This window comes from Choloepus didactylus, chromosome 13, assembly GCF_015220235.1.
Source record: "Choloepus didactylus isolate mChoDid1 chromosome 13, mChoDid1.pri, whole genome shotgun sequence".
Classification (NCBI taxonomy): domain Eukaryota; kingdom Metazoa; phylum Chordata; class Mammalia; order Pilosa; family Megalonychidae; genus Choloepus; species Choloepus didactylus.
The window spans coordinates 62,942,754-62,955,337 of NC_051319.1; the positions used below are offsets into that span (position 1 = coordinate 62,942,754).

General features: G+C 39.0%; 1 protein-coding gene across 1 annotated transcript; it reads left to right on the forward strand.

Moving 5' to 3' along the window:
- Positions 1–568: 568 nt before the first annotated feature.
- Positions 569–1,610, forward strand: FTMT (ferritin mitochondrial). Its single transcript, XM_037801510.1, has one exon. The coding sequence runs from the start codon at positions 569–571 to the stop codon at positions 1,298–1,300; it is 732 nt and encodes a 243-aa protein (XP_037657438.1). The 3' UTR covers positions 1,301–1,610.
- Positions 1,611–12,584: the final 10,974 nt, after the last annotated feature.

Here is a 12,584-nt window from a genome sequence, read left to right on the forward strand (position 1 = left end):
CAATTATTCCCATACTTAAATTTGTTAAAAATAACCAGGACGTCCAATTATAAACACACACTTTGGATGTGGCCCTTTACTTTCACAGCTGAATTGATGATGACTTTTTAAATGATCTTTCACTCCTTTGCCTTCCCCACGCCTTTGGTCCTTTGACAAAAAAAGGTCAGAGTGGGAGAGCAAGTACAAGTACGGTTAGATCCTTCCTTTTGCAAGTCAGTGTGACTACTCTCCTGACAGCATTTTTAACTTAGGTGAAATAATAAATCACAAATGTCCAAGAGCAGACATCTTGAGTTATCGATGGGGCCCACTGTTCAAATAATTGTAGTAAAGTAACTTCTACGTGTCTGTGCCTTTCAGAGAGGCCAGGTCCAGGCCCGTCAGGACCGCAACAGGCACGGGGCGCCCTCGGCCGCCATCCGAGGGGTGGAAGCCAGAGCCTCTGAGAGGGAAGAGGCCTGTGACGCAACCACGGTTGCCAAGGATCTCGTTCTGATTCGGCCTGACGCCCCCGGGGCGTCTGGTCGCACCGGCCTCACCTCAGTTTCCGCAAAGCAGAGGAGCCATGCTGTCCTGTTTCTTGTTCCTCTCCAAGCACATCGGCGCCTCGCTGACGTCCTTGCGAAGCGTGCGCTGCGGATTCGCGCTCCCACCGCGCTGGGTCCCCGGGCGCCCCTGGGGTCCCCGACCCCCCACACCCCGCCGCCCGCTGGCCGCGGCCGCCGCCTCCCCCCGGGACCCCATCGGACCGGCTGCCGCCCCCTCCCGGCTGCGACAGAACTTCCACCCTGACTCCGAGGCCGCCATCAACCGCCAGATCAACCTCGAGCTCTATGCGTCCTATGTGTACTTGTCCATGGCCTATTACTTCTCCCGGGATGACGTGGCCTTGAACAACTTCGCCAGGTATTTCCTTCGTCTGTCTCGGGAGGAGACGGAGCACGCGGAGAAGCTGATGCTACTGCAGAACCAGCGCGGAGGCCGGATCTGCTTGCAGGACATTAAGAAACCCGACCAGGACGACTGGGAGAGCGGTCTGCATGCCATGGAGTGTGCTCTGCTCTTGGAAAAAAACGTGAACCAGTCGTTGCTGGAATTGCACACTCTGGCCTCAGACAAAGGCGATCCCCACTTGTGTGACTTCCTGGAAACCCACTACCTAAATGAGCAGGTGAAGTCTATCAAAGAACTAGGTGACCACGTACACAACTTAGTTAAGATGGGGGCCCCGGATTTTGGACTGGCGGAGTACCTTTTTGATAAACACACCCTTGGAAATGAAAACATGCAGAACTAAGCTGCAGGCTGCCTTCCACACTGCCCAGTGGGTACCAGAACCTGGAGTCAGCTGTCTCCTTGTCCTTTAAATACACTGAAACCTCCACCTTTATATCCTACTCCTGTCATACTCTTCCTCCAATATTGTGACATGCAAAAAATGTATTTAGCCTCATGTTAACAGGGGCTGTTTGCTCAGCATCAAGATACTCATTTTCCCAGCCAGTAAGGTAGCCCAGGAGAAAAAATTAAAAAAAAAAAAAAAAAACTATGGAAATGTATATGCAAACTAACTTTCTCTCTGGTTATCAAATATTTTTCTAGACCATGAACTTAGATTAAAATTCCAAGAATTAAAGTTTCAACTCAACACTTGCCTGTCACTTTGAAGACCCTATGTTCAAGGCTGAAGTGGGAAAATGTTTAAGATAAATATACAAATAATATAACAAGATGAAGAGTATAGATAGTATTGTAAAAATTATTCCTGTAAAATTCCATGACAGTTTTCACCTTTTCCAGAGTGTTCTCCAAGAAATAGTAATGTCTACAGATGATCTGTTCTTTAAATAGATATTGTGATCAAATATATTCAAGACAAGCTACATAAGGTATAAATGCTGGCCTTGGAAAACTAGATTATTGTGCATTTGGTTTTGCAATTAAAAAACAAAACAAAACAAAAAAACAAAAAAAAAACTTGGGTACTTGGGTGTTTTCATTTAGATCAGTGTTTCCCAAACATATGCAATCTGGCTTTTTTTTTTTTTTTTAAGTGGTAATATAATAATCTACACATTTCATTGCTGGACTATATAACCTCCCTTTTAACGTGCCAAAAAGAATGAATACAGTATAGAAAACATCTTTCTATTGCCTTTAAAGTGGAGGGGTAGACCATGGCATAGAAAAGTCAAGAAGGTATCCAGAATGAAAGCGGCTCCAGCTGGGCAAATGCTTCCTTTAGAGGAGGTGAGGATGAGAAAAGTGGGAGATGATTTGGTGAGCAGGCATTGGGCTGAACCAGAGCACTGGATGGTGTTTAGAAGACTGGGGGCATAGCATGGAGGTGAGAAGGAGAGGTTTAAGCTTAATATAGTGGGCAGTAGCAATGCCTTCATTCTTAGCAGAAGAATGACATACTGAATTAAGCAGTCCGAAGCTTAATCTGGTTGCACAGAATAAAAATTTGAAAACAGCCTAAATGTCTCTGTTAGTTTGGGTCCTCTGAGACACACATGTCAAGATGAGATATAAAAACGTGCAAGGAATTTATTAGGGGAAACAGAAACGAAAATGCCTGTGAGAGGAAATGGGGAAGGAGCTGCAAGAGGCAGGCAGAGTCTTCAGTTCCCATGCCAGTCTGACTCCAGGGAAGAAAGGAAGGAAACTTGTACATAGTTCTAAGGAAATTTCTGCAAGACTGTCAGGAAAACCTCCAAAGTTGCTTGTCAGAGGAATCCCAAGTGTCCCAGAAATGGGCCTGCCTAAGTATCTTTCTGGAGCAACACATAGGAAGCAAGGCCTTAAAACAGACTAAGTATGAATTAATTTCAGAGAAGAGCAGCTGAGGCACTTGGCAAATTATATTCCCTACAGTCCTAGATATGAGAGGTACATGAGCATAGTTGCCAAAAATTCAACAAAATAGTTTAGATTGAAATACTATACATTCATACAGTGGAACACCCTGCAACTTTTAAATATTTTGTCAGACATGATGTGGGCAGACAAACAATATATTATCTTAAAAACAAGTGTATTATAAGAAACAGGATTACATTATGATCCTATATTGGAAAATTGTATACTATACGCGCATGTAAAACGACTAGAAATATATATACCACAAAATAGAGATAGACCATCTCTTCAATAGTGAGATTGTGGTTAATATTTATTTTCTTGAATTACTTGTCTGTTTTTATAAATTTTTTATCATGGACACATGTAATTACCATAATAAGAAAAAAAAGTAAAAATATAAAAAAGGCAATAAAGGCCTAAGCTATGGTGAAACCCGTGGAAACAGAAACAAAGAGATGGTAGTGAGAGTTTAGAGGCAGAGCCTTTTAAATTTTGCAACTAATTCAGGAGAGAGTTTGGAAGTGGGATAGGGGAATAAAGTTGATGGGTCTCAAACCTGAGCAACTGGAAAATAGGAGATGTGAAAATAAATAGGGATCTCAGCAGAAGGAATAACTGGGGATGAGGGAGTGTACTGCATAATGATTTTGGTTTTGATTATGCTGATCAATATTTTAAATTCTATCCTGAATTGGACCTATTTTGTTGCCTAAGAATACTACTATATTTCTTTAGAAAATTTCCTCTTCACTTCTTCTATATGAGTGTTTTTCAAACTGCAGATTGCAATCCATTAGTGTATCATGAAATTATTTAGTGAGCTGCTATCACCTCTTTGTTAATAGAATAGAATTAAATTGAGTTGAAATTATTAGAGCATGACACATGAAGTAAATGTATTGCCTCATGAAATTCTTCTTTTGGTTGTGGGTGTGTTTATGTATTTATATCCTGGGTAGTGGTATCTCTTATTCTGTGCTGCTGTCAAAAATTTCAAAATCCAATACCCTAAATAATTATTTTACTCATTCTCCTTTTACCTCAAACCTCCAAATATTCTCCCCCACCCCACTGTTAGTTGGTAATCCTCTTGATAGTAAAATTAGAAATAATTACAAGAGAACTCCACACTTTCCCATCTTTGAATCGATCAGATACATCTGTATTCACATACTAGCCTTTCTGTTCTGCTACATCCAGATTGATTCCTGAGACCACCCTCCCACTGTGTCCTGAATCCCCATTCTCTCTCACCCCCATACTCAAGGACACAAGGACATCACACCTACAATTATCTTCTCGCTCTTATCTTACATCATCAATTTTGCCCTTTCTATCAGATGATTCCCATGAAAATGAACCTTGTTATTTCTCCTCATCTTTAAAATAAAATGCCAACTTTGGATTCACTTTCCCTCCAGCAAACATCAAGCTACCACCTTTACAACAAAAGTGGTAAGCTTCCTTTTAATAACAAAACTTCTTGAAACAGTTGTTTCTACTTCCTGGCTCCCTCTGCTTCTTCTGTTCCCCCTTTATTCCTCCCAAGTTAAGCGGTGCTCAGTGCTCACCACACCAGTCATTTTTTTTTTTTCTGTCAAGGTCACCAGTTACTTCCTTGTTATTCAAATACTAATTTCTCAGCCTTTGTCTAACTCAGCCAACTAGTAGGATTTGTTAGTTCTTTCCTGAAGCACTTGTTTCTGTCAGCCTGAAGGGCACCCCTCTTTCCTGATTCTCCTCCTTTCCCACTAGCCTTTATATCTAAGGCTCCTTTTCTGACTCCCCTTCACCTTTAAACATTGGAGTGACCTCTTCTCTTCTTTATCTATACTTGCTCCCTAAAGATCTCTTCCAGACCAACTTTTGCTTAAATATTTATTTGTTGACAAATCATAAATTTATATAGTTTGCTTGAACCTTTTTCTGAGCTGCCAGACTTACATATCTAAATACTTAATTGCTGTCTTCCCTCAGATGTGTAATGGGCATTTCATATTTAACATGTTTAGAACTCTACTCTGGATTTCACCCCCTCTCCCAAAACCTGGTCAACCCAAGTCTTTCACTCCATAATAAGTAGAAACTCTATTCTACCAGTTTCCAAGGCTGAGTTATCCTTGACTACTCTTTTTTTCTCTCATACCTTACTCCAGTCTTTCAGGAAATCCTATCACTTTCCTTAAAAATAGATTCTGAATTTTACCACTTTTTACAACTTTCGTCATTGACATTCTGGCACAGCCCACAGCTTTTTTTCCTGCATTATTACATTTCACATGTGTGCTGCTATAGAAGCACAGCCTCCGGTCCCGGGTTCCTGCCCTTGGTCTGAAGCTTAAAACCTTGGGAACACATGGACAAATCATACAAACATTTTTTTAAGGAAGATTATATACAGGAGACATGGGCCAGTGCAGCAGCTGGACCCCGAGTAGTGCTCTACTATTTGTTACGGTGCCCGCGAGTTGAAGTACAAGACAGCCAAACAGAATTTAAAGAGCCTTTATTAGCCAGCTGGTGACTGCTCACTGTCACTCCGCACAGAGAGTCCAGTAAGCAGCCCCGACCTGTGTATGCTGGTGCCTTACATAGTCAGAAACCACATCCTGGAAACGCAAGCAAGCTATTTTAACAGCAGCAGAGTTGGCAGTTAGCTATTGGTTACAAAAGACAATTTAGCAAGGTTGGCATTTAGAAATCTTACAAAAAGTTTCACTTGGTTACAAAAAGTTTCACTTGGAAACGGTGCAATTTTTGATTGTTGTAACGGTTATGCTTGGCTGATGCGTATAACCGCAGTTTCACTTCCTTCTTCTCATGGCTTAATGCCACTTACACAACATTCTTACTCTGCAAATGTTACAGGCCAAGGGGGAAGGGACCCACTTCACTATTCAAGTGGGGATATGCAGCAGTATATATAGGAAAAGAACAAAGAAGGCACAATGCCAGGGGCATAATAAATCACCGGAATTGGGCAGTATTTGGTGGAATGTGCATAGCCTTTCTTAACATTCTTTCCCATGGTCCTTGCACAGAGACCCTAATCTTTGTGGCACAAGACTGGGTCTCTATATCTAATTCATGTAGCTGTCTTTGCCCTGTACATGTTCCTTTCTGTATCAGCCCTGTGTACAGTTCATGCTCTATGCACCTGATATTCCTTGTTCATGGAAAATCAGTGATGGGTTAGGCATTCCTTTGTTCTCACAAAAGGGGAAATAAGTCATAACAAGCAAGGGAGGCAAGGTTTGCACAAATGAAACTATTTACCTTACAACATTACACTCAATTTGGCTAACTGCTCCCATGCTTGAACATATACAATCATTTCTTTACAAAGCAACCAGGTTTCTTTTTAAGTATGTCAGATCTTGTTACTTCTGTACTGCTCAAGACCCTTACAAGGCTTCTGTTCTTGTTTGGAGTAAAGAAGCTAAGGTCCTAATTACCATGGTCCACAAGCTTCTATGCAATCTAAGCCCCTGGTACCTTTCTTTGATATAAGAGAGAGAGAGAGAGAGAGAGAGAGATCGATCTCTTTTACTCACTGAACTCCAGTCACGTTTGCCTCCTTGTACTTCAAGGCCTGTTTCCCTGCATGGGAAATAGAATTTTAAAAAACTCTAGATTTTTAAACTTCATCCTCAGTTGTGAACATGATTTTCTCTCTCACTTCCTTCAGATTTCTGCTCAAGTGTCATTTTATAGAGGGAATTCATTGATCATACACTCTAAATTAGTAACCACATTTCTCATCACTCTCTATCCTCTTATTTCATTTATTTTTTTCTATAGCACCTACCACCAACTGACACAGCTTGTATTTGCTTAGGCTTTCTTCTTCTCTCACTATACTGTAAGCTCTGTGGAGATTTTGTTTTATTTACTGTCTGCACAGCTCTGGAGTAGTACCAGTCTCTTAGTAGATTTTCAATGAATATAAAATGAATGAGTGAGTCAGTGAGTGAATAAATGGATGTGCTGCTATGGATGTATTATGTCCCCCAAAATGCCATGTTCTTTGATGCAATCTTGTGGGGGCAGACTTATTAGTGTTGATTAGGTTGGAATCCTTTGATTGAGTGTTTCCATGGAGATATGACTCAATCAACTGTGGGCAAGACCTTTCATTGGATAATTTCCATGGAGATGTTACCACACCCATTCAGGGTGGGTCTTATTTGAATCACTGGAGTCCTATGAAAGTGTTCACAGGCAGAAGGAGAAGGAGGTGCTGCAGCCAAGAGAGACAGTTTGAAGAACACACAGGAGCTGAGATTGGAGCTGGAACACAACCTGGGTTCAGCAGGCACCAGCCATGTGCTTTCCCAGCTAACAGAGGTTCTCCGACTGCCGCTGGCCTTCCTTCGTTGAAGGTATACTTGTGTTGATCTTTCATTTGGACATTTTCAATTATCCATTTCGGGTATTTTGCATAACGGCAGCATAAGCAAACCAGAACAATGGAGATACCACAGAAGCATTTGGAAGTGCTGGTCTGGATATTTCCAGAAGTTAGGATCAGAGAAATAAATCTGTAAGTTATCCATATAGAGATGATAAATAAAACTGGAAGAGGCCGAAACTAGCAAAGGAGAAAGTAGAGTAAAGAGAAACAGAGAAGAGTGACCCAAATACAAAAATGGGGGAAGCTCTGTACTTAAAGGGGATTAGATAAGGAAGCCTTGAAAGGATATAGAAAAGGGACACAAAATTAGCAACAACAATAACAGCAAAATCTGGTCTTGGAAACCATGAGAGGAGAGAGTTTCCATCAAATGCTGTGGCAGTTAATGAGGTGATGGACTGAGAGGCCATCAGAGTTGGCAGTAAGTAAGTGATTGGTGACCTTCAGAATAATTACTTTAGGAGTGGTTGAGAGCAAAGGCAGAACTAACAGAGTAAAGGTACACTTGAGGTGGAGAGTATAGAATTCTCTTTTGAGAAGCTTGTTGTTGCTATTGTTGTATTGTTTTATAAGTAATTGAAAGAGCAAAAGGGTAGGGAATGGTTGTAGATGTACATGAGGAAAGGGAATCAGCAAAAGGAAAGACTTAAGAAGCAAGTGATAGAACAAGATTCCAAGAAAGAATGGAGCAACATGGGGTAAATTGCCTAGGTATGCCCTGGAAAGATATGTCCTCCTAAACCAGCATGCACAAAAGAGGGAAACAGTGGCTGAGCTCAAATTTCTAAATAAAGGAGCGAATTAATTCATCTATTCAGAAATGATTAACTTCCTATATTTTCATTGATTATATTAATTAAATATATGTAATTAATTTCATTTGTCAGATACTATTACAAAAATAACTAGATGTAAGTTATCTAACAGATGGGAAATAAGTCATTACCCTGTTCCTAATGTTTAAAACAGTGACTTGAACTTTCACAAATGATAAAACATACACTTGGAATTGAGTCAAACGGAGGCTAAATTTCTAAACTAAAACCTAGTAGACAGAGATAAATGACTCAAGTCTCTTAAATATCATGATAGATTTTACTACTCTTGAGCATAAACACCCGGTAATACCAAGATGCAAGGCCTTCAGACTTCCAGCAAAATACAGCCTATTTCCTCTAACACTAGCAGCTCTTGAAAGGCTTCACCTTTTACAATCAATTGTTAATCAACGTTTGTTCAGTTGATTTAAGAGTTGATAAATGAGCAAGCACAATGTGTTTGGTGATTCACTTAATCTGCATGCCAAAACCTCCTAGAACAAGAGATTTTACGTATATAAGTGTGTGTGGGTGGGGGTGGGGGTAGTGTAATGAATACATTTTTTACCAAAACTTTGCCCTTCCATCAATTCTTGAAGCCAAGAAACTTTACTTGACTTTTAAAAAATTTGAACTTCACCTTCAACCTTTCCACTCTCAGATAAAAGACAACAGAGCAAACATTTAGCACCTCCACTGTAACCAAGAAATATGCATGGTGGAGAAAAGAGAGCATCGCAGTCTCCCTCAGAAGACACTCTTCTCCACTCCCTCTAAGACTGCACCAGGAGACACAGTCAGGAAATGGACAAAGCATGCATAATTACTAATCAGAACTAACAAGTGTGGTTTCTTTGCTTACAACAGACTTAAATATTCACAGTCAAGCAGTATTCAATTTATAAAATCAAAAAGGTGTATTTATAGCTTTTTTACACTCTACATTTCTATTGTGCAAGATTAAGACACTTACATATATTTGTTGAATGAATAAATGAGCAAACAATGTGTTTGCATGTGTGCATGCCTGCTGAGTGTGAGACATCCAATGTTCCACCACAAGGGGAGGGGCAGCCTGGTAATCCCAGAGAACAGACCATAGACAAGCACTCAGGATTGGGTTCCTTCCAGCAAGCTGGCCAATTTCCCAGTACAGATGGTGGCCAAACAGAGATATCTAGTGCTGTTTGAGACACCTAGTCTCTCTCAAACTCTAAGGATCACATTTTTATAGACTGAAAATAGCAAAAGACATTTTCAATACCCCAAAAGCACCATTTGGCTAATAAAATGCTATTACATGACCTACAGAAAGATCCCAAGCAATGTAGTCTGGTCATTAAGAGCCTACCATTGAGAAGTCAGAATAATTTAGGTGAGAATAGCTGTACCACCACATCCATATCAACCATTGTGATTTGGGGAAAAGAAATTAAAACCTGTCTGTCTGTCTGTCTGCTTGTGAACCTACAGAATAGGTTCCACCAAAGTTCAAAGGGCACTGGAGACTGAAAAATGAAGCAGGCCACTACATATAGCAAAATAGTAACAGTTTATTAGGGAACTTACACAAACCGGGAGCTGGTCCCAGGTGGCCACAGGACATTCAGAGTAGCACTCTGCACCACCCAACCCAAGGAAGGGGTTACGGGGGATATGTAGGCAAGAACAAGGAAGGCACAGAGCTAAGTTGGGTTTGTAAAATTGTAAACCTGTTTCTTTGAAGTTACTGATATGTAGCAGGAGTAGTCTAGTACAGATAGCCATCCTGCTTAAGAGTGAACCTATAGGGAGGGTTTTTGCTTGTTTGTTTGTTTTTGCCTTATTTAGGAAATTATGGCTTCTCTGATTTATGGTCTCACAAACCCTCAGATTTATTTTCATCTTCTGAAATAACAGAGCCTACCTCAAAGTTTATTGTATGGATTAAATGAGATAATGCATAAAAAGTTCAGTCCATTGTCTAGTATATAGAAAATTCTCAATAAATATTAACTGCTTAGAATTTGTGTTTAAAGGGGAGAACATTATATAAATATCCTTGTGACTATATTTGCTTATATATGCATAGTCTATCCCTGGAATGGTAATGTGAGTTCCCAAAGAAGGTGAGCCTGTGCATTAGTCAGGGTTCTTTAGAGAAACAGAATCAATAAGATATATAGTTATATAAAATAATATATTATGAGGAATTGGCTCATGCAACCATGGGGTCCTGCTATAAGCTGGAAACTGATAAAAGTGATGCTGAAGTCCTTAGTTCAAATTCCCCAGGGGAAGCTGGCTGGCTGGAAATTCCATCAAGAGCCAATGATGAAGTTGAGTCTGAATTCCTCTTACCTCTGATCCTTCAGTTCTGGCTTTATGATCTCCAACTGATGGAATGAGGAGACTCCTCACATTTCTGAGGACAATCTCCCTTGTAGATAGTAGAGCATTCAACTGATTACAGATGCAAATCCCATCTAAGAAGTACTCTCACAGTAACAAGCAGACACTATAACCTAGCCAAGCTGACACATGAAATTAACTATCACAACCTGGTAGCTGGAAAAAGGGGTACTAGCGAGACATTTTTCACTGTATCTTTTATATTTCTTGAAATTTTAACCATTTGAATTTATCACCTATTCAAAAAATAATAAAATTCAAATACAGCAAATAAATAATGACTTGTATTAATTTTACTCATTTCTAAACAGTACAGATATGCTGCATATCACTATAATGCATTCCCACATTGGATTAAGAAGCAAACCAAATATGGTGTTGGAAAAGTAATAGAAAGAGGATTCAAATTTCTCCTTTTTATCCAGCCTACCGCATTTCCCAGTATTACTTTTTTGTTTGTGTTTCCTTGTTTTACTCTCTTCTTTACCACTGATGAAATATACAGGCAGTTTTGCATGGTTCCATTATGCATGAATTTCAGTTACCACAGTTTAGTTAAATAACACCAGTCCTCCAAAAACATTGTTCAAATTTCAGTTATCACAGTATACTAACTGTGAATAACAGCATAAAGTATAATCTTTGATCCTAGCTCTTCAGCCCACAAATCACAATGCAATAACAAGTGCACAGCATGATGAGTAACCAATCTCATCGCTTATTTCAAAATCTGTCCATGATTAATCATTGTGCATCTGTTATTCATAGACAGTAAAACATGTAGTTGTGTTGCCTCCTTGTCTCCAGTGATAAACCCATGTAACATTTTACAGTAGTATATAATCAAAAGAGGCAATTGGTCAACAAAGATGAAAGTGCAGCAAAAAGTGAAAAACAATAATGCTAGAAGTGAAAAGTGGATGTTATTAGAACTTATCAACCTAAATGAACAGTTATAACAAAAAGGATGAAAATGTCCCAGAAGTGATGCCAGCAAAAAACCTCATATTAAAGGAACTCCTGGAGATATTTCATGACATTGAAAGGGCAAAAGTAAAATTTTAGAAGCTGCTCCAAACTTAGAAAGGAATATGACAATTCACCCAGGTATAAAAAAGATGTTTACTACATATTGTAAGTTATAGTATGAGAAGAAAAAGGCAACCACTGCTCAAACTACTCAATACTTCTTATATAAAGAAATAATTTAATTCTCAATTAATATTTTAATATTTAAAACTACAGTGTACTAAATAAATATTGTTTTTACTATTTTTATATCCCTATACATGGATAACCAACAGTGAGAGTAGTTTTTAATATTTTGACAAAAATTTTAAAGGCCACAGAATAATCATAATTTTTCCCATTGACTATTAAGATCATTTTGCATAGTTTCAGCTTTCAATGACATTTTTATGGTCCTTTGCACTACAGGTGCAAAACACCTGTCTATTCACTAAAGTAAAAAACTGATTTCTCTGTTAAGAGCATCATTCCAAAAAGGATTTTCTAGTCTTTGGTCAGGCATGCCCTATTTAAATAAACATCTTTGAGTTATTAAGGTAGTAACACAGGAAGCAATTTATTGTAAATGAAAGGATACTACATTTAGGGACAGCATTCCTGTTTAAAATTTAATAATGATAATTTACATTTATGTTGTACTATTCAATTTATTAACTACCTTTACACATATTAATTTATTTATTTCTCAAAACAGCCCTGTAATTTCGGTACTATCTCCACCTCACTGATGAAGAAACTGGGACTCATAAATCGTACTATTAGCAAGTAGCTAAGACAGACTCAGACCCTGGGGCTTCAATTTCAGGTTCGAGGGATTACCACTTGCCATTTTGCCTTCCTATGAAAGAGTTTAAGGCCAAATTCATGCAAGGTTCCTCAACTGAGGTATAAAATACAATATGCTTCTTTTCTGCCAGAGAATGTGCACTTTATGCTTAATTTTAAAGAACAAATGATTTATAAGTCCAATTTTAGACTTTAATGGAAATAATGATGTCAAACTCTTATTTATTGGATGTATTTTCAACCACATTAATTGGCAATGAAAATGTCATAAATAGCAG

Coding starts and splice junctions, on each gene's coding strand:
- FTMT (XM_037801510.1), top strand. CDS start 569: ATGCTGTCCTGTTTCTTGTTCCTCTCCAAGCACATCGGCGCCTCGCTG.